This window comes from Thermomyces lanuginosus (assembly GCF_041956635.1).
Source record: "Thermomyces lanuginosus strain ATCC 200065 unplaced genomic scaffold VTN49scaffold_12, whole genome shotgun sequence".
Taxonomy (NCBI): domain Eukaryota; kingdom Fungi; phylum Ascomycota; class Eurotiomycetes; order Eurotiales; family Trichocomaceae; genus Thermomyces; species Thermomyces lanuginosus.
Window position 1 is genome coordinate 304,775 of NW_027192346.1, and position 23,312 is coordinate 328,086.

General features: G+C 52.3%; 7 protein-coding genes across 7 annotated transcripts; 4 read left to right on the forward strand and 3 right to left on the reverse strand.

Moving 5' to 3' along the window:
• Positions 1-1,937: 1,937 nt before the first annotated feature.
• On the forward strand, positions 1,938-4,252 carry VTN49DRAFT_210 (uncharacterized protein; the record flags this gene model as incomplete). The annotated part of the gene is made up of 2 exons (XM_069409788.1): positions 1,938-3,726; positions 3,795-4,252. 2 exons carry the CDS (start codon positions 1,938-1,940, stop codon positions 4,250-4,252), a joined length of 2,247 nt encoding a protein of 748 aa, XP_069271671.1.
• Positions 4,253-5,121: 869 nt separating this feature from the next.
• On the reverse strand, positions 5,122-7,701 carry VTN49DRAFT_211 (uncharacterized protein; the record flags this gene model as incomplete). The annotated part of the gene is made up of 1 exon (XM_069409799.1): positions 5,122-7,701. One exon carries the CDS (start codon positions 7,699-7,701, stop codon positions 5,122-5,124), a length of 2,580 nt encoding a protein of 859 aa, XP_069271672.1.
• An 84-nt stretch (positions 7,702-7,785) lies between these two features.
• Positions 7,786-8,726, forward strand: VTN49DRAFT_212 (uncharacterized protein; the record flags this gene model as incomplete). Its single annotated transcript, XM_069409810.1, has 3 exons — positions 7,786-7,915; positions 8,001-8,135; positions 8,185-8,726. 3 exons carry the CDS (start codon positions 7,786-7,788, stop codon positions 8,724-8,726), a joined length of 807 nt encoding a protein of 268 aa, XP_069271673.1.
• A 2,558-nt stretch (positions 8,727-11,284) lies between these two features.
• On the forward strand, positions 11,285-12,961 carry VTN49DRAFT_213 (uncharacterized protein; the record flags this gene model as incomplete). Its single annotated transcript, XM_069409821.1, has 7 exons — positions 11,285-11,516; positions 11,754-11,877; positions 11,933-12,071; positions 12,124-12,572; positions 12,642-12,711; positions 12,765-12,824; positions 12,899-12,961. The coding sequence occupies 7 exons, from the start codon at positions 11,285-11,287 to the stop codon at positions 12,959-12,961; spliced, it is 1,137 nt and encodes a 378-aa protein (XP_069271674.1).
• A 266-nt stretch (positions 12,962-13,227) lies between these two features.
• VTN49DRAFT_214 (uncharacterized protein) lies at positions 13,228-15,333 on the reverse strand (the record flags this gene model as incomplete). The annotated part of the gene is made up of 1 exon (XM_069409832.1): positions 13,228-15,333. The coding sequence occupies one exon, from the start codon at positions 15,331-15,333 to the stop codon at positions 13,228-13,230; it is 2,106 nt and encodes a 701-aa protein (XP_069271675.1).
• A 491-nt stretch (positions 15,334-15,824) lies between these two features.
• Positions 15,825-16,687, reverse strand: VTN49DRAFT_215 (uncharacterized protein; the record flags this gene model as incomplete). The annotated part of the gene is made up of 2 exons (XM_069409843.1): positions 15,825-16,342; positions 16,396-16,687. 2 exons carry the CDS (start codon positions 16,685-16,687, stop codon positions 15,825-15,827), a joined length of 810 nt encoding a protein of 269 aa, XP_069271676.1.
• Positions 16,688-20,539: 3,852 nt separating this feature from the next.
• Positions 20,540-23,269, forward strand: VTN49DRAFT_216 (uncharacterized protein; the record flags this gene model as incomplete). The annotated part of the gene is made up of 1 exon (XM_069409854.1): positions 20,540-23,269. One exon carries the CDS (start codon positions 20,540-20,542, stop codon positions 23,267-23,269), a length of 2,730 nt encoding a protein of 909 aa, XP_069271677.1.
• Positions 23,270-23,312: the final 43 nt, after the last annotated feature.

A 23,312-nucleotide genomic window follows, 5' to 3' on the forward strand; every position in this document is an offset into this window, starting at 1 on the left:
AGGCGGTATATAGAGCGTCTGTCTTGAATACAATGAGTAAAATGTTGATTATATCTTTCTTGATTCCCAGAATTGCTCCCTGCGTGCACGCTAAGTACTATCAACCGGATACAACCCTTGTCGACAGATCAAAATGATCCTTGCACAAGGTCGAGCAAACAAGCGAACTTGTTGTCATCTGGCTAGATCGGGTTTGAGTTGCAGCCGATCACCTGGAACGAACAGATTCAGTCTCCGCATTCTCTCCGTCTGCGATATTCCTAGGAGGCAGTACTATGTACCTCGGCATTGGTATGTTGTGAGCCTGTATAAGATAGTACCGCAGCAAATTAATTTCCCAAAGCCAATGGCCCAGAGACCTGTCCCAGTCCCTAGATCCGTCCCCTTCTGTGGACTTTTAATCGGGGCCAATAGGCTAAAAATAATGATCAATTTTACAGACCTTGCATATCAAGCAGGAAGAGGTCAGCTCCTACACCCATCGTGGAATTCATGGCATTGACGGTCATTCTCATGGCGATAGTCAAGTGCCGACTAAGAGAGCTACATGTTTAAATAACATGTGTCAGCACCCATGCTTTGGAATCTCAAGCGCCATGGCACCACTAACGGACAGTTCATCACCATAAGACGAGTCGTTCTCGTACTGTTCGATTCAAGTATGCAGTGCCATTTGGATATATAGCAACGGAATGATATCCTACTTCAACGTTGGCTGGGTAGTATGGAGTTGGTAATTGTCTGTTCCTGGCCGGACGTTTCCACCATGGTGGAATAAATCTCCGCTGAATTCCAAGACTATTGAATTGACTGATCACACTTTCAACACCCTAAAATGTACAAATTCAGTATTCGCGTCAGTACGATTACGCAGGGCTGTCTGAACGGTGGCAAGAAAGCTTGGTCGCAGCAGTAGGTGATTGTAGCTTATTCCTCTGGCCAGTGCGGAGTACCCCAGCTCAGTGTTAATATATGCACAAGCGGATACTAGGCATTAAGGTCTTAGCTTTCGGCGGTGCTGCTGCCATTCAGCCAAAACGGGAATAGAGGCAGCCTCCATTTAAGGCACCTGGTGACGTGGAGGTCGTTCTCTTCGATTAACGAGCGGGGAGGTTGTGTAAATCCAACTTGCGTGAGTTTCGCCGAATCAAGTCAAGCATTTTACTGTCAAAGTACTTCCGAGTATTCAACCAGTCGTCGATGACAAAATCGAGATATTCTGGCTGTTCGGATTGGTCACTGCTATTCCAAGTCTCTTGCAGGTCGCTTCATCTGCCAATCAGCACTGCCGGGTCAACCCCTCCCTACTTCCCGGCCTGGAGTTGAGTAAACTTTAGTATATGTAGACGAAGGGCCCGACACAAAAGATCGGGCTCTGGTGGGCAGTGTATCCCTCATCTCCAGTATATGTTGAGCACTAGGTGATGGACTCAGCCCTATCACATCAAGGCACACTAAATTAGTGGACGCACTCTGCCTATTTGCCGGGGTGCATGCTCCGCCGCGTCACCAGGAAAAACTAGGGTTAGCTCGAGGGACCTGAGGATTGGAATTCCATCTAAATCACGTGCCCCATGACGCACATGGATGCCAGGTTACCATATCCGGTCTGATTTCACAATTGGCTTTGTAGTCAACAGTAGGCAGTCTTTCTTGTTATCATTGGCATTGATATTCGATTGACAGGCACCAGAAAAGCGTCCGCGTCAGTACATGATGTGCGCGGTTCCCGCTCGCGGATTACATCCGGCCACGTCAATGGACGACTGATCTGACACCACCCGAGGGGCATCACTCTCTTAAACCCAGCTTTTTTTTTGTGCGACGGTTGTCGAACTTTTTCGAGTTCCCTTCATTTCTTAAACTGCAATATTATGACCCTGTTTATGCTCGATATGTGAGAACCGCTTCGCCCGCCGTCACCGCCCGTGCACGCCATGGTGATTTCGCTCTCGTTAGCTTCGCCAGCCCGCAAACCCGCCGAGCCTCAGGGTGCAAGCGAATCCACGGCCGGAAGTGAACGGGATATAAGAACAGAACCACTCGGAGGGCAGAAAACATGTGGCCGCTCAGATTCATCAACTAAGAGCCCGTCCTCGCCGTCCGCTACTATCAATGAAGCGCTCCGGAATAATCCCTTCGGAAGCACATCGCGGACTCGCGCGATGCTGGGGGGAAAGGCACGGCGCGATCGAGAGTTGGAGGAGCAGCGGCGCGAGCTGGAGGAGTTGAACGAAGCACTTGACACGCTTGCTCACATGTTTCCCGACATCCAGGTGGAGGTGTTTCGGGAGATGTTGATGCTGTTTGACGGGGCAAGTCGGTTACAGGTGTGCGTAGAGCAGCTTCTGCGGGATCGTAATAAGTGGGTTAAAGGCCGGTGGAAGGTGCCAAAGGAGACGACGGGCGAGATTAGCGAGATACGCGGCAATACGGACACAGAAGAGAACCTCTCTCATGCGGAAGATGGGGCCAGTGTTCCGCCGCACGAGCGGTTTCGCAGCGCAGATTACAAGGCCGCTGCCAAAGCCGCGCTTTGCAAAGAGTTTAGCACGCTGAGCCGCAGCACCATCGAGGCTGTTCTTGCGGAGGTCAACTTCTCGTACACGCGTGCACGTCCGACGGTGGAGGATCTCTCTCGGAGGACGTGGCGTGCAACTCTGCGGACTCTGAATCCCTTTCGTCGAAAGAAGGACAAGTCTGAACACATGTTTCTGACTTGGGTGCGATCTCCCGACGGTGAGGGGATGATCCCTCAGCTCAAGCAGACGGGATGCGCAGAGTTAGACCAGGAGCTGCATGAAACCCTCCTGGCGCCGCTGCTTCGCGAAAAGCAGCGGGCGCAGGAAGCCCGGGATGAGCAGCTCGCAGCAGAGCTCAACGAAAACGAAGCCAGAGCGGCAGACGCGCTGTTTGAGTGCCAGTGCTGTCTCGACGAGGTGACGTTTGAGCAGATTGCAACGTGCTCGATCGATGCACACGTCATCTGCTACAACTGCATCCGCAGGACACTGCACGAGGCGGTCTTTGGACAAGGCTGGGACCGGTCGGTGGACGCGCAGCGGTTCACACTGCGGTGCCTGGCGCCGCTCAGCCATGGGACCTGCGAGGGGTATCTGAGCCCGGAGCTGGTCAAAGCCGCCATCCTCTCCGAGAAAGCTGGGGCGGAGACCTTCCGCAAGTTCGAGGAGCGAGTAGCAACGGACGCGTTGCTGCGCTCGCAGCTCAAGCTCATCCGCTGTCCGTTCTGCTCGTACGCCGAGGTCGACCCCATATACCATCCGCCGGAATCTGGACTGGACTGGCGATTCCGACGCGGCAATTTCCTTTACACAGTGTTCATGACGGTTTTTATTCTTGACATGATACCCGTGTTGATAATCCCGTTTCTAATCCTGGCGATATTCTTCCCTACAACGCTTACAAACACTTTTCGCACTTCGCTGCGCAATCTCTGCTTGCGGACGCGCGGACAAAGATTCATCTGCGCGAATCCCGCCTGCGGACAGGCTAGCTGTATTACATGTCGGAAGGCCTGGCGTGATCCACACGTTTGCCACGAGCCACTACTGCTGTCGCTGCGGACAACAGTGGAAGCGGCGCGGACGGCAGCGATCAAGCGCACATGTCCCCGCTGCGGCCTCTCGTTTGTCAAGTCATCCGGCTGCAACAAACTAACCTGCGTCTGCGGCTACTCAATGTGCTATCTCTGTCGCAAGGCTCTCAGTAAGTTCCCCTTTTTTCCCCGGCCTCTGCCCGATCTAGAAGACCCCCTCCTGCTGACGACAAGACAGATGACGATAGTGAGGACGAGGACAGTCAAGGCTACAAGCATTTCTGCGAGCACTTCCGGATCAACCCAGGCACGCGGTGCACCGAATGCAACAAGTGCGACCTCTACCTAGCCGAGGACGAAGAAGCCATTGCGCGAAAAGCCGGCGAGAAGGCGGAGCGGGAATGGCGCATGCGTCAGGCTTTACTCACCGATCCCTCCTATAGTAACAATAGCATCCCTCCCACGAACCAGGATGAGATTCTCTCATCACCTCTGGCAAGCATCCTCCGGAAGAACAGAGAAGATAGCAACTTCTCCGGCGGCGCCTTCCCCCCGTCCTCCCCTTCGGCGATGAAATCCTCATCCTTCTCATATCGGTACTGGCTCTATGATTGCTGGCGCGAGGGGAGATGGAAGTGGGAGTTGCAAGGGGTGATGGATTGGGTTGTGGAGATGTTGATTGTTGTGCGGATTTAAACCGTTGTTGTCCTTCGGATCGCCTGCGTTATGATTAAATGATGTATTTGAAGTTTGCTATTCTGGGGAATGATGACCGTTTACATGCAATGGACAGACACGGTATACCCTCCCATCTGATCCTGGATAACGATCGACAACTATACACCTCTAGATTGGACACCACCATTAATCGGATCGCTACTAAAGACACCGTAGGCCCAAAGTCCCCAAGAAAGAAAAGAATTCAAAGAGTAAACAAAAGGAACATTATTCTAACCTCTACATCCATCGATCTGATCCCAATTCTTCCTCCTCCACCACCACCACCGCCACCAACTGCTTCCACTCAAAAAAAACACGCACACATGGGCTACAAGTACATCGCGCACCAAAGCTTCTCTCTCTTCTTTAGACTGTAAAGTTCTGTACAGAGAGGACAAACCAACCAATCAACCAATGTCTGCAACACCCCCATCTCCATAAACCAAGCCCGGCGCGTCTATCTTTCTTCTCTATCCGATATCCCACATGGCGGGTGGGATAGGATAGGATGGGATGGGATGGAACGGAAGGGATTGGAGAGATGGGCACTGGGAGACGATCAGAAAGTGTATGGCAATACATTGTAACAAACTGGGATGATTGTTACACATGCAGAGGACCAAAACTGTCTTTTTCGTCTCGTCATCGTTCACCAAAACGGATTTTGTCTGTGGTAATGGTCTTGTCCATGATTGTACAGTCCGAAGAGAGATAAAATAACACAAAACTTTCATGGGGAATAAGTTAAATAATAGAACAGAAAATGCTTTGAACAAGAAGGAGAAGAAAAAAATGATATTAATGGGAATCAATGAACGGTACCGATGATTTTGAATTTCATCGGTTTAGTTCCACCCCAAAGAGTTCTCCGACATCACCGGTGCGCTAATCTGCGCCGTCCGTCCAGTATGTCCGCTCAAAGGCGATCCTCGGCCAGGCTCCGTCGCAGAGAAGGAGCTCTCCGAGGACCGGCTTCCACTGCTCTCCGACGACGCCGCAACGCTGTTGTAGCGTTGCAGTTGACGCTTCTTGCGGTACCGTCGGGCCAGGTAGAACATGGCTGCACCGTAGGCAATGGCACCCACGGCGGCACCGCAGCCGATCGCCACCGAACTGCCACGCACAGAGCCACCAGAGCTGCTGGCACCCGCATCTCCGCTGCTGTCGGGAACACCATCACCGTTCGGGTCATCCTCCGAGTTGTGTCCGTTGCCAAAGCCTCCGTAGCCAGATCCAATACTGCCACCGACCACGACAGGAATCTCGGGGTTGATCATCTTAAATAGAGTCTCGATCGACGGGTCCTCCTGCTTGTACAGCGGCGAATTGGTCGTGAGCACCATTTGCTGAAGCGTGTTGACTTGGTCATCTGGCAGGAAGAACTGCGTCACGGTGCTCAGGTATCCGAGGCTCTCCAAGGTGTCGTAGGGCGCCAGACCCCGCACAACGACTTCATCCAACGACAGATCCAAAGCATTGGCCACACCGCGCGGCGGGAAGTACAGAAGCTGCTGCGACGAGGCAGGAGTGGTCGCAACAAACTCCCAATTGAGCTGCTTGGTGTAGCCCAGCTGGCACAAAGTGGTATTCGGTGGCTGCTGCGGGATACCGCCCGCTGGGGAGATGATGCCTGGCAGTTGCGTCGGGGTGTCGTCGGTCTCTTGCGTGGTCGTCTCCGTGGTCGTCGTCGTCGGAGGAACGACAATGGACGACGGAGGAATGTACTCGGAGATAGAAGACTTGGTCGGCTTGTCGGAATCCTCAGTCTCCGTGGGCACCGGCGTCTTGGTAACTTTTTCAGAATCTTCCGTCTTGGTCGTCTCCGTCTCGACAGCCTCGGCACTGCTGGTAGTCTTGGTAACCTCGCCAGCACCACTGGTAGGAGCAGCGGACGCGTCTGGACCAGAGGAACCAGACGGGCCACCAGTTACCGAATCTGTGGCGCTCGGAGAGTCACCCTTGGATGATGAGCTTCCAGTTTCCGTCGCGGTCGCACTTCCAGTCGACGTGATATCAGCTGGAATACTGATTGTCAATCCATCAGACGACGTTGGCTCCGTGCCAGAACCGGACGAAGATCCAGTCGGCGTGTCAGTGCTTTGGGACTTCGAAGGATCCAGAGGCAGATCGAGTGAGACTGAGGGCAAGGGGAGCAAAGGATCATCATCCGAGGGCGAGGGCGAAGGATTTAGCACATCGCCATCGCTGATGCTGCTGGTGACAGAAGGGGTGCTCGCAGACGAAGGGGTGCTGGGGGTTGGAGGTGGGTTGTATTTCGAAGAGGTCTGCTGCTGCGACGACGTCGTTTTGGTCGGAATTAACGGTGGGAGCGTTGGGAGACTAATGTGTATGCCATCGTCCTTGGAGCTCGAAGACGAACTCTCGCTTGAGCTGGTCTTTGTTGAAACATCACCAGAAGAAGAGTCTGTCGGCCATGGCCATGGGTCACGGGTCGTCGTTGGGAACAGCGGCGGGAAGTGTGATGTGATAGGGTCGAACGGATTCCAGTGGCTCTTGGAGGTGCTAGTAACCGACGAACTGTCATCGGATGGCGAGCTGGATGGGTCGAAGGGAGATCGAGTTGGCATCACGCTTGAGCCTTCACCATCCGTTGGAGAGGCACTCGAAGATTCGGCGTTATCCGAGGGGTTTTCGAAAATCGTGAGAAGCGGATCCAAGAAACCCCGGCGACTGGACGAGCTAGACGAAGAGTCGGTCGACTCTGAACTGAAAGGAGACGAACTGCTCGCACCAGCCGAGTTGGTAATAGACTCCGAAGGGACCGCCGAGCTCGCCTCATCTTCGCTTCCAAGAAAGCCAAGTTCGTCAGGGCTCAAAGGACTCTTCTTGCCATTCCCGCCGTGCGGAGTTGACTTTGGAGGGAAAGCAGATTCGTCGCTCGAACTAGCCGAGGAGACGCTTGACTCAGTCGAGGAGGAAGAAGACTGGAGTGCTGACGAAGACTCCTTGGAAGGAACTTGGGCCGTCCCCGATGTGCCAGCATTGGTCTCCGATTCAGTCTCCTTGGAAGTTTCGGTGTCGGAAGAGGACTCAGCTGGCGTGCGGTGGTTGGAGTCCGTCGTGGAGGTGCTCTCGGGTGGTGGAGGAGAGACACCGGTACCCTTAAACAGCGCATTGGGTTCAACCACTTTATTGTTGAATTTGGGCGTCTGTTGGACCACGGAAGCTGTGGTGGTTCCAGTTCCGGTCACGGTAACAAAGGAGCCATCACCCTGATCATACACGTAGACGGGCACGACGACGACCGACGTCTCCTCGGCGGGGGAAGGTGCGCGCTTCTCGTGTAGCAGATTGACAATGGCATTGATGTCCCGCTTGCCATCCTTGCCCTGTGCGGGCACGGCGTTAACTGCCGAGAGACCGGCTAGGGACAGAAGCGCGGTGAGAATGTGAGAGGACCTCATGTTGTAATTGACGACAAATCACGGGAAATGCCCAACTAAATGCGATAATGCCGGAGATGGTCTAGGCGAGACAAGGTCAGTCCGATGAAACGGCTAAGCCAGAGCAAAGAATTTTGGCGTATAGGGATAAACCATACCAGACTCAAGATCAACCCCGATAGTTATATAGCAACCAATTTCACCCTCGCAGATTTCGCAAACGCACACCGATATCGTGACTCGTAATCATGTACAATCCGAGCAGAATGTCGTCAAAGAAAATCCGCGAGGAGAAAAGGGATGATCGAGAACCGTGTGAGCTAATCCCGGCAAGAATGGACAATATCAAAAATCCAAGCAGGCCGCTTCACCAACAACGGGCGATCGAGAACGAATGACAGAAAAATCGGCCCCGTCGCTTCGTGACGATGTCAACGGCAGGCCGGATCAAACGAGTGGAACGGGGTCTCTGAATTCCGAAGAACGAAACCCCAACAAACAAAGTGAGCGCGGAGTCTCAAATCGACTCGACGAAAGGAGCGGACGGGAGAGGTCAGCAAAAGAACGTCTCCGGGGGTGTTGGCGTGGATGGGTCGCCTTGGGGGGTTGCAGGTAGATGGGAGCGAGACTTGTCACCAAGCGCGAAGTTGAGAGCGCGACGATGGCATGCCGGGAGAAAAAGGGAGGGCTCAGAGGGGACAAAAGGGCAGCGCCGATTGACCGGTTGTCCCGTCTTGCCGTCGACGCAGAAAACAATCCACGACGACACCGTCAACGCAAAAGGCACAAAAACGAGAGTAAAGAAGCGAGAGAAAGGAGAGAAAAGAAGAGAAAGGAGAGGCTTTGGAGAGGGAGGGATTGTTTGCGAGGCGGAGGTTAAGTTAGTGGGTGGACTCGGGCTGGGCTTGGGGCAACGGACGACCTGCTTGGGGACACGCACCTATTCTCTTTTGGGCCGTAGTGCATCCTCTTTGGGAATTGGACGGCCGATTCAGGGGGCCAAAGCCTCCACCTGCATCTCCCACCTGACGGAAAATTACCGGTAACGTATCATTGGTACGGACCTGATGCCACCTGGCTCTTGGCTGACACTTGTCCTAAACCTAGGGTTTTTCGCTATGTAACTCCGTGGGACTCCGGGAGCACCTCACTCAGGGGATTTTGACTTTTACTTTGGCGAGAGAGGGGCATCGATCGAAAGAATCGATCGCGGGTTGACCAGCAGAGAGAACAGTGAGAATACATTCATAATAATCATGATCCCATTATTCGATAGTTATGATCCCTGACCGACTGCCTTTTTCCGTTCCCTTGTAATCAATAAATCCACACGACGCGTGCGACTAGCCCGATCGAGTCTGGTCAAGCCTAGAGTTCACAATTTAGATGAGATAGATCAATCAACAAGGTTGGCCTAATGGTCTTGGCCTGCTACCAAAGAGTCAGCTCTGGAACGGGACATTGCGATTTCTCCTGGCCGATCCTGCGTGATTAACAGCGCGTCGAGCGGCCCTTGTGTCCCGTCCATCCCGTAGAGCTTGAGCGATTTGACGGCCATCGAGGATTGACTCATCTGAATCTGAGAATTTTGGAGGGTCGAGGACTCGACAGAGGAGACTCGTGCAAAGACCCAGCTCGACCCGATCGGTACCTGAGTGCCTGGAGCACGTGCGGCTGAACGCTGAGAGGCTTAACCACATTCGGCGCAAATAATGGCAAGCTGCTCGTATCATATCCGTATTCATTTCCCTACGGATCCCGAAATTCCGTAGAACGAGGCCTCGGCCTCACACTCGGACGAGTACTCGTCAAGTACCCTCCTCCATCATTTGAGGTGCCATGCCCGCGATATAGTGTAGGCAATAAAGGCCCCCCGGCCCGGCGGCAACACCATCAGGATTTAATCTGGAGGACGCCAGGAGCATGGTTCATTTCAAATTCTGGCGGAAAAAAGAAACGGTCATGACCAAGTCCTGCGGAATACGCTATGCGTCTCCGCTATGGTACATTGGTATCAGGTACTTCCCAGGACGGAAGGCATCCGCCGTCCGGTGCCGTTTTCCGTACTTCGGATACCGTACCCGTACCAGGCGCCGTTTTTTACATGGCACGCACGTCCCCGCTCACCAACGTTGGACATTTCCGGGCCTTGCTGATTGCTCGATTTCCACCGTAATGCCACGGGATTCGGTTTATTTCCACACACTCCTCTTGCACCGCATAATCATCGACTCTTTCCTTCTGTCTCACCAACCTATCATACAATCGGTTATTAATCCACTTTTCTCGAAATTGGGAGAGTAAACGCTCTGTTGATAGCATCGCTTCGTGGATCTCTGGTGATTTGGCCAAGTGGGAGCCAAAAATGACACCGACAACGGCCGGCTTTGTGCCGTTACTTCCAGTAGCATTGCGTGCGTGGTGCATGTGGTGGAAAGCTTGATGAATGATGTGCGAATTGTCGACTTGTCTAGACTGCTGGGTCACTTGTTCCCAAACAAAACGCCGACCCTTCTCTTATCATGGCCGCTGGGCTATGGCGCATAGGTTAGATTAATCCCCCGAGCACCGTGAACGTGGCTCGAGTCGGTCTCTGGGGTATGACCCCTGGCGCAGGAACAAACTCCAAAAAACCCATGGGACATGGGCAAGCCTGCCGCCGGGATGATGCGCCATCTCTGTCTGTCGGGCCTAAATTTAGAATGCTGCCACGCCTATTTCGCGGGGTGGATAACCCGGTTATCGATATCCCAGTATAACTAGTTACCTATTGATTGATCCTCCCACGACACGGTTCCTTGGCCGCCAACCCACGCTAAACCTGTTCCTGTTTGCCAAGACTTTTCGCGAGGTTGACGGATCATGGCGGCTTCCTCGGCGGCCGTCCTCGCTGCCAGCGCCAAGTCTGCGGAGGAAGTCGACGAGGCAGCGCCTTATGGTTGTTGGTAGAATAGACTTGTGCAAGATTGATAGACTTCAAGGATTCTTCTCCCTTGAAATGAAAGATGATTTGGATAAACTTGATGGGATACGGTGATACCAGCGCGCAAGCTAGCCGACCAGCCCATGCTCGTCTTCGATATATTTATTGGCGAAATCTAGCCAGCCTTTGTATCCTCTCCTGCTCAATCTGACTTTTGAAAAGCCTGACCTTGTCGCTATGGAGACGAGTAGAGAGGTGGATGATCACGGCAATCAAACAAGAGAGGAGTGGCCGCAATGTGACCAAAGTTCCCGGCTTGGGCATTATTCACGTTCACAGACATGCCATACCTCAGGAATACAAGCAGATTCTCAGACCTGAACAACAGAAAAATTATTTGTCAAAAGAAGTTCTGCCCTGACGAATTTTTTCATGGTCCCATAGACTGTATATATGGACTGCTCTGAGCTTTGAATAAGCACCGGGTGATAACTCTCGTGCTAGTCAGTGCTGCGTATAGGTTTGAGACTGCGTACAATCACGACATGAGCGTTTTGCATCGCTGGATGAACACGTTAACGGCACGCTGCTGTGGCCTGCTCCGCCTGCCCATATTCTCCCACATCGACTCTCTTCATCAAATGGTCATCGACTATCCATCTCCGGGCATCATCCACCATCATGACTTCGCTCCAAAGGCCACCTGTAAAGTCGAGCCAGAAGACGAGAGCCCTAGAAGAAGAACAAGATGAGGGCACGGCCGTCTACGAACTGACCCTGGACCCAGACGAGCTCAACGATCTTCCTCAACTCATGATCCCAGTGTTGCATATCATGGTCAGGGTATTCTTACGCTGCGAATTAGATGAGATTGTCCCCGACGGCTTTGCCAACAGGGCGTTGTACAGCCCCAGTATGTCTCCTCGTTCGTTCACATATAATCATTTCAACTGATTTACCGAAACAGTACCTAAATATCGCACACCCTGGATCTTCCGAACTCGGCAGTCTCTCAATGGCCGCGACGTAAACCTTCGCCTATGGCCGGCCCAAGACCATTCTTTTGCGAAATTTTTCCGTCATCTTGAGAGATGTCCAGACTTTGTTCAGCCGTTCTTTGATGGTGGGACTCTCTTTAACCATTCCGTAGAAGTTGGGTGGCGGAGTCTCGGAGCCCAAGCCAGTGCTCTTGTCGAGTTTGTCAGGGAGTCTCTCTCGGACGTGCCTTGCATGCGTAAAGTTGACGATGAATGCGTCAAATCTTTTTATCTGACGTGAGTTCTCTCCTGCACTCCACTTCAGGATCGACGGCAGTAATGCCTTGGATAGGGTCAAGCGTACTCTGTGGGACACCTCGTTCTTCACAGGCCATAAAAGTGCGCTCGTGGAGACGCCCTCCGGGATAGGCTATATCGGTATTCAGTACAACCCGCCTCGCAAGCCGCGGCCGCTGGTACCCCTTGTAGTGGTACGATTTTCCTTTCAGGACGATCGCTTATGGACTCTAACTAGAGTGTTAGACGACCACCTCCCAATCCCTGCAAACAACCCTCTCAGAAAATATCTGCTTGATGATGTCCCAACTCTTCACGAACCTCCACCGCGCAGATGATCCTGCAGATGACCTGCGCGACCAGGAAACCTTCCTGATCGGCCTGCACGGTTCGCGGCTGTATTTTCTGCGCGCATGGTGGCCCGGACTGAAAACCTCTGCGCACTGGCTGCACAAGGAGAACGAGCTTATCATTCGTCGCCATGTGCTGCACCATCGTATCGACACCAAAAATTCAGGAAGAACTCGATGGGTCGTTGACCGGGAGGATGTCTACTCCGTCCTGGATGACATACTTGATGACCTCGGTGGCGAGCCCGATCTGTCCACTTTCCGGGCCGTCACAAGCCGCGAGTTTGACCTTTGGTGCAAAGAAGATTTCATCCAAGCAAACCGGGCAGTTGTTGCGCTGGCCAGGTATTTGATGAGCGGGAAGGCAAAGTTGGGCATACTGCAGGATGCCTTTGATGGTTGCTGTCGGGGAAGCAAGCCCAGGGAAAAGCACGAAGAGGATGAATCTTGCGATTGCGATGAGGAGAGCGAGGTGGAAGTGTCAGTAAGTAGCGGCCGGTCGTTCATATGCATCATAGTCAATGACATCCTCGGCAGGAATGCGACACTTTTGCAGGAGGCCACAATGGTGGGCAGCGTAACATTAGTGATGAAGCTGTGAGTTCAGTACCCTTCAACACTTTAAATATCTCCCTGGAAAACAAGTTCCACTGCTGACTCACTGACTACAGAGCACGCAGGCTGAAATTGGAGAACCAGAAACAAGTTCCGAGGGCCACTGGATGGATCCCTGAAGTTGATGTCACTGAAAGCAATGATGAACTGGACTTGACTGAATGAACTCTAGGCCGCTGAATGCTGATTCAGAGCAAATGGAAAGTCGATTGGTGATTAGATGATGGTTGAAATAACCAGTTCATTGACTCCTAGTTCTCAAATGCATGCTTCATGACATTGGCTATCGTAGCTAGCTGAGTCCTGAGCAGAGATCATACAGTACTTACAGAGATGAGCAGTGAGCGACCTGATGAGAGGAGACAACCAAGGCCATTCCACCCAATCAATCCCTCTTCTTTCTGTCCATTTCAAATGCAGTGAAATATCCTTCTGGACCCAAACCATCATTGCCACCAGTGCGGAAGTATTCGCACACAACGCCGATAGCATAGAAGGTCCCTGCCATTCCGAACCCGGTAAGGAGTATACGGCGGAGAGCCTGTGGGATGGCAGAGAAAAGAGATTTCTCTGCCGCAGTCCCACCTTGGCTCTGCGAAGAGGAAGATTCGGACGGCGACTGTGTGCCTTTTGCGGATGAGGCCGCCTCTCGGTGGGCGGCTGAACCAGCAGCCACTGCTGCTGGTTCGGCGTGAGTCGTAGCGGCAGGCTCTTCTGCAGCAAGATTCTCGGAAGTCGTACGAGTCCAAGGAGAAATTCTAGAAAACACGAGAATGTCGCCGCCACCCGACACGATCTCATAGCCATCTGCTCGCAACTGCGCAAAGAACGGCAGGAACTTGGCAGGATTGTTCAGCCGTTGCAGAACCTCTGTAGGATGCATGCGCTGCTGCGAAGAATATGCAGATGACGTTGTCTCCGCCATGACGACTTGCTGGCTAGAGGCATCGTACGCGAGGACGCGATAGGTCTTTGGACTAGCAGGCTGAACCTTCTCGAGACGCTTGCAGGTCTCCAAGAGCTCCCTCGTCAGCGCGTCGACAGACTCCGAGAACTGCTTCATATTACGGACAACATTATCCACCGACGACGTCCGAGCATGGTCGCCAGAGATCTCGGATTTTGTTTCACCAATGGATCCGAGATCTTTCGTCTCAACGTTGGATGTCTGAGGTGCAACATTGATGCCTGCGGTAGACTTGTCAGTGCTAGTAACGTTCTCCCGTTGGTTGCCATCGGCTTCGTCGGTCCGCACAGTGGCCGTGACATCGATGATAGGCTCGCTGCTGGCGTGCACGCCGCCACGACGTGCTTTGGCTCGAAGCTCGCCGACATCGATGACTTCCGGCTCTTTGTATGAATCAAAATCTCTCTCTAGAGCCTCTCTTGTCGCTTTCTTTTCATCTGCAATCTCTTGCTTCGTCTTCCCGGAGAAGTAGGATGCACGGATGTCACTTGCCCGCAGCAAATCCACATCATCTTCTGTTGTCTCCTGCGGGTTGTACTCCAACTTCGACTTATCTGCCTTGGAAGTGGTCCCGCTTTCAGCAGAAGATGTCGCCGAAGCCCTGTTTACAATGCTGTTATCATTAGCTTGCCCCCTATTCTCTCGAGCGTCTTCCGGTCCAGCCATGTGAAAAACGCCCGGTTTCTTTTCTGTTTCTTCCACTCTTGTTTGCTCCGACTTCTTTGTTTCGAACGCTTTGCTATGAGCCGTATCGCTATGACGGGACTCGGCTGGACTGTTGCCGGAATCCGTCCGGATAGAGTGGGCAGTGTTAGAAGCGGCATCGGCCTGTGACCGCGGCACCATTCGGCCAGTGATGGGATCATATTGCATCGGCTGCTCTTCGGATCCCTGCGCAGAAGTTTGTACATTCTCGCTCGAGCGGGAACTGTCGGCAGATCGCTTTTTGCTGACAGCAGTCACGTCAATGACGGTTCCATCTCGACGGGATTCGAATTTTTCATGTTGCGCAGCCTGGCCCTGATGCTCCCCTGGTCTTCGGGATAGCCACTCATTACTTCGTCCGAAAAGGAAATCGTACGGATCGGTTTCAATCAGCTTCCGGAATTCGGCCAGCTGCTTATCGAATCGCTCATTTTGCAGTTGCCGCAAACGTTCCAGTTTAGCCCGCCATCGCTGTTCCCAGCTGTCGGCGCTACCAGACCATTGCCTGGTCCATCCCCAAGACCAACCATACCAAGGCCGCCCATAATCAAGACGTCTATTCCATCGGTGGTACAGAATATGACGTCGAATGATCGGATCTTGCTTCGCCCTGAAGCGCTGTAGGAAGTGTTCCCAGCGCTCCCCATACCAGTCTCGCCCAGTACGGCGATCGGCCCGACGATACCATCTCCAGAAGTTTCGTCGTTGGGTTGACAAGACGTTTGACGAAACGATCGCCCCAGATGGGACGGCGAGATTGCGGACCGCGTGGGCGACTTGGAGGTTGCTTTGGACGTGGGGATTGACGATCCACGTCATTTGGGTCATATCGCTCGAGGACACATAGCACCCGCAACAACTGAGAAGAACACGCAAAGATAATAATATCTCCCGGTCTCAGCAAGCTTATGTAGGTTATCGAGGTCGAACAGCAAGCTCAAGCTCGGTTGTTTGGAGTGTCCAGAGCTCGATGACGACGGTAAGGCTTAGTAATCAAAATCCGGGGTCTGAAGCTTAATAATTAACGATGGTCACGTGGCTACAGTGTATTAACCCGAATTGGGGAAAGCTGAAAGCTTAGTAGAAAGCTTACTCGTACTAACTTCGTTATCCTTCAACTGGAGGGATGTATGGAGTACTCCGTAGGTCAAATCGGAATTCCCCCCATTCTAATCAATAATGAGGATTGAAAAGGATGGATTGATATCATCACTTGTATCTGCCATGCGCAAATCTGCGAGAACCGCATTCTATATACAACCAAGCGCGAACAGCAAGAGGAAGGTACAAGGATTCTATCTTCCCTCCGATCACCGCGGGACGATGCCGTCCTTGGACACGATCTTGCCCACGTACGCGTCCCATTCGCCCTCGACCACGCTCTTCATTATGGCGCCTCCCTCGCTTGCAGGGCCAGCGCCCCTCTCCTTTAACATCTCCCGCACGTAGCCACCACCACCAAGATCGGTGAGAAGCAGGCCGGGAGACACGCTCCAAACCTTGACGCCATCTGCTTTGAGCTTGTGATTCCAGTCCAGCATGAGCATACTCAGTGCAGTCTTGGTGCACCGGTATGCAATTGTCTCAAAGTCAACGTTCTTTGGCCACCCGGCAGGGAGTGGTGGAGTGGGGAAATACTTCTCCGCTGCCTGTGTCAACATGGAGAGTCCTGCCACGAAAAGCAAGCGGGGGTCGGAAGATTTGAGCAGCAGTGGAACAAAGGTGTAGGTCACAACGTGAGCTCCTGTCAGGTTGGTGTCGTATGCCTTGTTGAAACACTCGCGGAGAGTCATTTTGCCGTCTTTGAACGCGAAATCATAGCTGGCCCCTAAAGCGTATTTTGATTAGCGACTCCCTGCCTTGCAGCGGTAATAGACGTACCAGCGTTGTTAATTAGAACATCAAGACGACCCTGGGTAGATTGGACATGCTCATAGGCTTTCTGAATGGAGTCGTCATCGGTGACATCAAGTTGGAGAAGTTCGACAGTGTTCGTGACATTCGGAGATTCCGTGCGAAGCCGCTCAATGGCTTTCTTGCCCTTTTCTAGATCTCGGCTGCAGAGATAGACATGGTATGATCTGCTTGATTCGAGAAGCGCTTTGACAATTTCGTACCCAATGCCCGTGTTGGCACCGGTAACAAGGACAATTTTCTTGTCCAAGGACCCCATTGCTTCTATATAATGCAATTGAAACGAGGCAACAAGATCAGACGGAGCCTATAATAGATCACAACTGTTTGATAAAATCTGAAGATGTCGATGGGTATCTCTGGCAATACAACTGGTGTCTTATTTATATATTGAGGCATTCGTTGCTTCCATCGACTTAATTCCGACAACAACGGGTTTAAGCGACACCATGGTTAACACCGACGTCGCGATCTGTCGCCCAGAGGATCCAACTCTATCTAGCAAAGGAGAACTGTTGTCTGACGGTTCGCTGCTCGCTTTGAGGGCTTGGATTCGGCTTGATATTTGACCGAAAGAAGTGGCAACCGAATGCGGTGGAGTTGATATCTTTTCGTGTGCATCACGGATGGACCCCGAGATCCCATGTCTTGCAAGTCCGGTGTCAATGATAGAAAAATCACATTGACCACATTTCTTCGGAGTTTAGTAGCTGCAGGTATGGGCTTCGCTCCCAGCGATGTGAAACCGCCAAGATGGTTGTTGTTGGTGCGCCCGACAAAACGCTGATTGAGTTTCTACATGTTGAAGGGCGCAATATCACCGAATAATACTGGATCGAAGGTACAGCACTGGCTGGGACTCGTCGATGGACTTGCGGGCACAGAGCTGGACCCGCTGTGCTCGTTGGCGGCCAAGAACTCAAATATTATGAGCCCGGTCGAAAGGCTCGGTTCTAGACATCGTCCCTGACAAAGAACACGGCGGCACCATGTTAGCACGCTGCCACTTCTCACTGTGAGATATGCACGATCCCGGTGCTGATGAGCACAGAGCGTCACCCAAAGGGCGTCTCCGCCGCTGAATGCGTTGATCGATACCGTTCTTGATCTAACCCAAATCCTGACCAACTGCCCGGCGACATTGAGGACAAGCAGGCTTTAACACCTTAATATCAAGCCCTCCTAGGCATGTACATGCCATAACAGGCCGCTAATGGCCAAACTTCCTTGTGACTACGTACTACTCTGAGGCCGAACAAAATTAGAGCATTTTGGACTCTCGGGAGGGATTACGAGTTCGAAAAGTTGACAGAGGACGGATGCGTGTATTTTGGCGCGGATCCTCTAAAAAGAGGTGCTATGCTGTTGCCAGATTGGAAGGCACCATTTTTTTTCGATAAAGAGGTTTGATTATTAATCATTTTCTGAACATTGCTTGAATCAATGGAGTTATCCGTCAGTTGCTCAAATATGGTCGTATCATAACAATCGCCTTCCACTCCTAGTCGGTTCCTACGACAAAAGCCCGATCGTAAACTCCGAAAGTGGGTAACTTTCGTAGTTCATGCCCGACATGGCCGGGTACGCTCAAGCTGCTTAGTTTGTTGAGAGCGGGGGCCGATTGTTTACTCCAAAAAGAGCCCTCGAACTATGTTTCATCAGACTCGAGATCGTGGAACCAGAGGCTAACGATCAACTGTCATCCCTTCAGCGTGTCGGAAACAGTTTCACGATGCCCTACTCGCTTCAAGTTTCACGTCTTCGCCAATATCGTCCCAACATTCAGGGTTCATATAGTACGATCTGCATTGCATTCTGTCACGCAATGTTCGCTGTGTGGATACTGAATAGTTTCGTTGACGATGTATAGTCGTCGGCAGTTGACCCGCGATTAGTAATCCGCAAAATCTAAGAAATCCCTTTCGAACCTGGCCTTTAAATTTGTGTTTTGCTGGTAGAAAAAATATGTTTCCTGGATCATTCACTTGTGACCCTGGGCTTCCAACAACGTGAAGCAGTCCTTTACGAACTGTTGAGCCTCCAAACCCTATAATAGTTCAAATCATTTGACTGGGAATGCTGATCAATGGTTATTTATATCTCAGTCTATATTGGTACCCTATCGGTATAAATAATAAACAGCAATCATTCGACAATGATACATGTTGTGATTCCAATCGGCAGAATTTGATTCTTACTGTTACCAGTGATGGCAAACTTAAAGGTATGTAACGCATAAGCTGGTAGCAATTTGTATTTAGCCATCTTATCATTGCTTCTTCGAGTTGTCTGACGACTACATGCTCCAAGTTCTATGTTGTCACTTCAGCACACTCCAATGCTATATATGATCCATAGTCTAGCTTTCTCATGTAGTTCCGTCGATTTCCTGTCGGGAGACATCCTATTCTCTCTCAACTTTACCATGCCAGAAACATATTGTAGTAGAGCTCGGATAAAGGCCGGGACGAGAAAAAACGAATAATCTTGGCGTGGAAGTTTGACGACGAGCTGCATCCATATACGCCCAATAACACCTTTGAAGGGCAAGATGCGGCAAAACAAGAGAATGTGCGGAAAGAACTGTCCCCCAAAAGCACTCTCCTGCAGGAAATCGTCCTTATTTGTCAATTACCATAAACTGTACGTTGTAATCTTAGCAAACGAACCACAGTCAAAGGAGACAGTCTGCTGCACCTGAATGCTCATTATTGTCCCGTGGCCATTGATGATCGGGCCAACTCGATAATTGGCTCTCCAGTCTATAATTGCCGACAGTATCCTTTTACCTTCTCTCATTCCGTGAACGGAGACGGCGTCACCCTGAATTCGGACGATACTTGGGCAGCCAACAGTGCGATAATGTTAGAATCCAGACTCTAAGCTATGTGATTAATTCGACAAAGAGTCTACCCGACGATTCATCAGTGACATCGGTCCAAGATGTTCTTATTTTGAGAATAGGTGCATGTAACTCAGCGCTGGAAACATCTAGTTTCGTTTTGGAATGGCAATCTCCTTTCTTTGTTAAGCATGACGCGTGATTACATTGTACCCCAGACGAACGAAGGCGGCTGTACCGCCGTGGATGGATTTGAATCGATTTCCTTTGTTTTCGAGTTCTTATTGGAAACGGCTTTCGTGGAAGTGTGGGTATCTCTGCTTCCTCGCCATTGACAGTTCGATGTTTCGGTACGCCGTTACATTGATCTGCAATGTCTGCATCCTCTTCGTCGTTTCAGCGCTGCTCCGTCAAGGACTCAGCCTCCAGACTTGAATCGTGAACTCTGGTGCTTTGCGAATTGGATGCATGCTGCATCATTTCTCCTTCTCTTTAAAAGGATTGAAAGGAAACCTGTACAAAGCGTTATTTACGGAGACGGAATGCACCCGCATCTGCATTCGCATGCAGGTCGCCATGATATGCGGCGAGTTTGACAGGCTGCAGCAGAGTCAGCCTAGCCATAATCGGCTAGTGTCAGGTCCCGATTTCCGTACGGACCAATCAGACATGATCGTCGGCACGAGATCCTGGATCCAAACCAACAAGCTTCGCTCGCCCGCCCGATCGACGATTGTCATTGGATCGTCAGATCTCTCACGCTGATTGGCCGATTACGTTCATCTCACGTTTGTTTTCATCGCGGGAAAAGATCCTGGGTCTTTTCCCGCGCAGCCATCCTGGCCGTTAATTAAAGCGCAGATAAGGGTGCGTTTTCTCGCGCTCTTCGCTGTGCTCATGCCAGCAGTCATTCATTCTCTCGCCATTCGTTAGAATTGCTTTTATTCTTTTCTCACACTCATTGACATTTGCTTTGATTGTTTGACTTCAATAGCTCCGGCAAAGACCCATTCATGCACGCAGATCTTCGATCTTCTCCAGCGTCTCCACGATTCGGCGGCAGATCGTCCATTGCTAACCGACACGACTAACCAATGCGTGCGAAGAACTGCGATAACTGGCCATTCGACCATTTTGAACCCTAACCCTCACTCAATTCGCTCTTTAATCTTCGATCCCCAGTTAGAGGCTTTAGAACGCATTCCAGGCGCCAAAACGGGCTTGATCTAGGCGGGCTGGTCCCCATTTCTACCTTGGGGTCGCTAGTCCATGTCTCGTCGGCCGGGCGTCAGTGAAAAACGCTTCTCTGCAAACAGATTCCGCCAGCTGCCAGACCAGTCGGACACCAGCAACATGCCGACAAATCCCAATGATGCCACCATTGACATCCCTCTGGCCCCCGTATCCAGTCGCAGCAGTAAGATGAATAGTTCCAATGCTCATCCCAGCGACGAATCCATTGAAAAGTCGGGACTCAATGGCTATGGGTTCGGGGGAAAGAGGAGGACTGACAATGCCGTGTATGAGATTGAGAACGAAGAGGGTGGCTACCTGAACCGGATGGGCCGTATCTATCAGGCCATTCTGAACTTCTCCATTGTGACGCGTTACTTCATCTACGTCTCGCCGTTGGCCCTGCTGATCGCAATCCCAATCATTGTCGGGGCGACCGCGGCAAAAGACGCCAAGATCGGCGGGGTTCGAATCGTCTGGTTCTTTACGTGGATCGAAGTTGTCTGGTTGGGCCTGTGGGTGGTCAAAATATTCGCCCATTTCCTTCCTGTGATCTTTCAGTTCTTTGCCGGTATCGTTAGCTCCGGCACGAAGAAGTATGCCCTGGTCCTACGAGCGCTGGAAATTCCCATTTCCCTGGTGGGATGGGCCATTGTGTCACTGGCAACTTTTATTCCTATAATGACGCAGAATCCTGATAACAGACGGACCGGCGACATTGGCATTAAGCCCTGGGAGTCGACTGTTAAACAGATTCTGTTCGCGCTGCTGGTCTGCACTTTGATCCTGCTTGCGGAGAAAACGCTCGTTCAGCTTATCTCAATCAACTATCACCGCAAGCAATATAATTCGCGGATCAAGGAGTCTAAGCGCAACGTTCAGTTGTTGGGAAAACTCTATGCAGCATCTCGCGCCTTGTTTCCCGAGTATTGCAAGGAGTTCCGGGAAGAAGATGCCATCATTTCGGATTCCATTCTCTCAGGAGGTACCAAAGACGCCGGCCGCAGAGATTCAGTGATGAATCCGTTGCGACTGATTCGCAATGTCGGCCAGGGCGTTGGTCGTCTTGGCGACAAAGTATCGGCTGCGGTTGGCAACGTTGCACAGGAGCTCACGGGCAAGCAGCTTTTCAATTCCACCACTCCTCACGCCATTGTAATCAATGCGTTGGAAAGGCGTCGTTCTCGCGAAGCTCTGGCCAAGCGAATCTGGCTGTCGTTTGTCGTTGAAGGCAAGGACGCCCTATACCTCGATGACATTGTCGAAGTATTTGGCTCTGGGCGGGAGGAGGAGGCAGCGGAATGCTTTGCCATGCTTGATCGAGACGGAAACGGCGATGTGAGCCTCGAGGAGATGATCCTGACGGTTGCTGAGATGGGACGAGTGCGCAAGTCAATCGCGAGGAGCATGCATGACGTGGACCAGGCAATCCACGTGCTTGACAAGCTGCTGATGTTAGTGGCCTTTGTCATCATGGTGCTGGTGTTTGTGTCATTTGTGACCACTGGTGCGGGAACTGTCATCGCCGCGGGCGCGACGACGATATTGTCGCTCTCGTTTGTCTTCGCGACCACAGCGCAGGAGGTGCTGGGATCGTGCGTGTTTTTGTTCGTTAAGCATCCATTCGACGTCGGTGACCGCGTGGAGATCAACGGCCAGGAGTTGTTCGTGGAAGAGATCTCGCTGCTGTACACGGTGTTCCGGACGGTTGCGGAACAACGCATCACACAGGTCCCCAACGTCGTGCTCAACAACAACTGGATCGACAACGTTACGCGGTCGCGGGCGATGCGCGAGCGGATCACGCTGACGGTGGACTTCGGCACGACGTTTGCGGACATCCAATTGCTTAAGGCGGAGATGGAGCGGTTCGTGCGCGACAAGGAGAACTGTCGCGACTTCCAGCCGGACGTGGACATTGAGGTGATTGGCCTGGGTAACATGGATAAGCTGGAGCTGCGGCTCGAGATCCGGCACAAGTCAAACTGGTCCAACGAGACGGTCCGCGCAGCACGGCGCTCCCGCTTTATGTGCGCACTTGTGCTTGCGATTCGCAAGATCCCGATCAATGGGCCAGGCGGCGGCGGCGCGGCGCTGGGCGACCCGTCGAACCCGTCGTACTCTGTCACCATCACGGACGAGCTCGCGCAACAGTATCGCGAGAAGGCGGAGGCGGAGAAGGAGAAGAAGCGTATGGTGCCGACGGACAAGACGGCGGAAATTGTCTCGAGGCTGGCTGCTGGCGATCAGGCGCGGTCGACGGGTGTCGACATTGGTCCGTCGCTATCTTCTCGTGCCACCGAGGCGGATTTCGCCAATGCCCTGAACGCCCGACCGGCGGGCTACGACGCCTCGCGCGCAGACGAGTCTGCTCAGCTGTACCGCTCCTCCAACGTCTCGGTCCCCCCAGAGACACTAGCCGTTCCGCGCTCAGACGGAGGCAACAACGGCGACTCGGTCCCCCTTCGACAGCCGTCCACGGGTCGACGCAAAGGTGGCGGCCCAAATATACAGGTCCCGACGGCCACGTCCGTTGAGTCATTCCACTACCAATCCCAAGGCTACACCACCGGCACCGCCACGCCAGGTTCCTCGGTGAGCCCCGGCATTGAGCCGACGCGGGCGGTCGCGTCGCAGGCTCGGGCAATATATATCCAGTCTGGGAACGCATTCGCTCAGCAGCAGGCGGCTGCTCGACAGTCTCCGCAGGGTCGGAGCGTGAGTTCGTCGCGTTCTTCCAGTGATGATGGCACTCAGCGGCGATAAATGTGCCATTTCGTTCGAGTATATACCTACCTTCGGGATACGT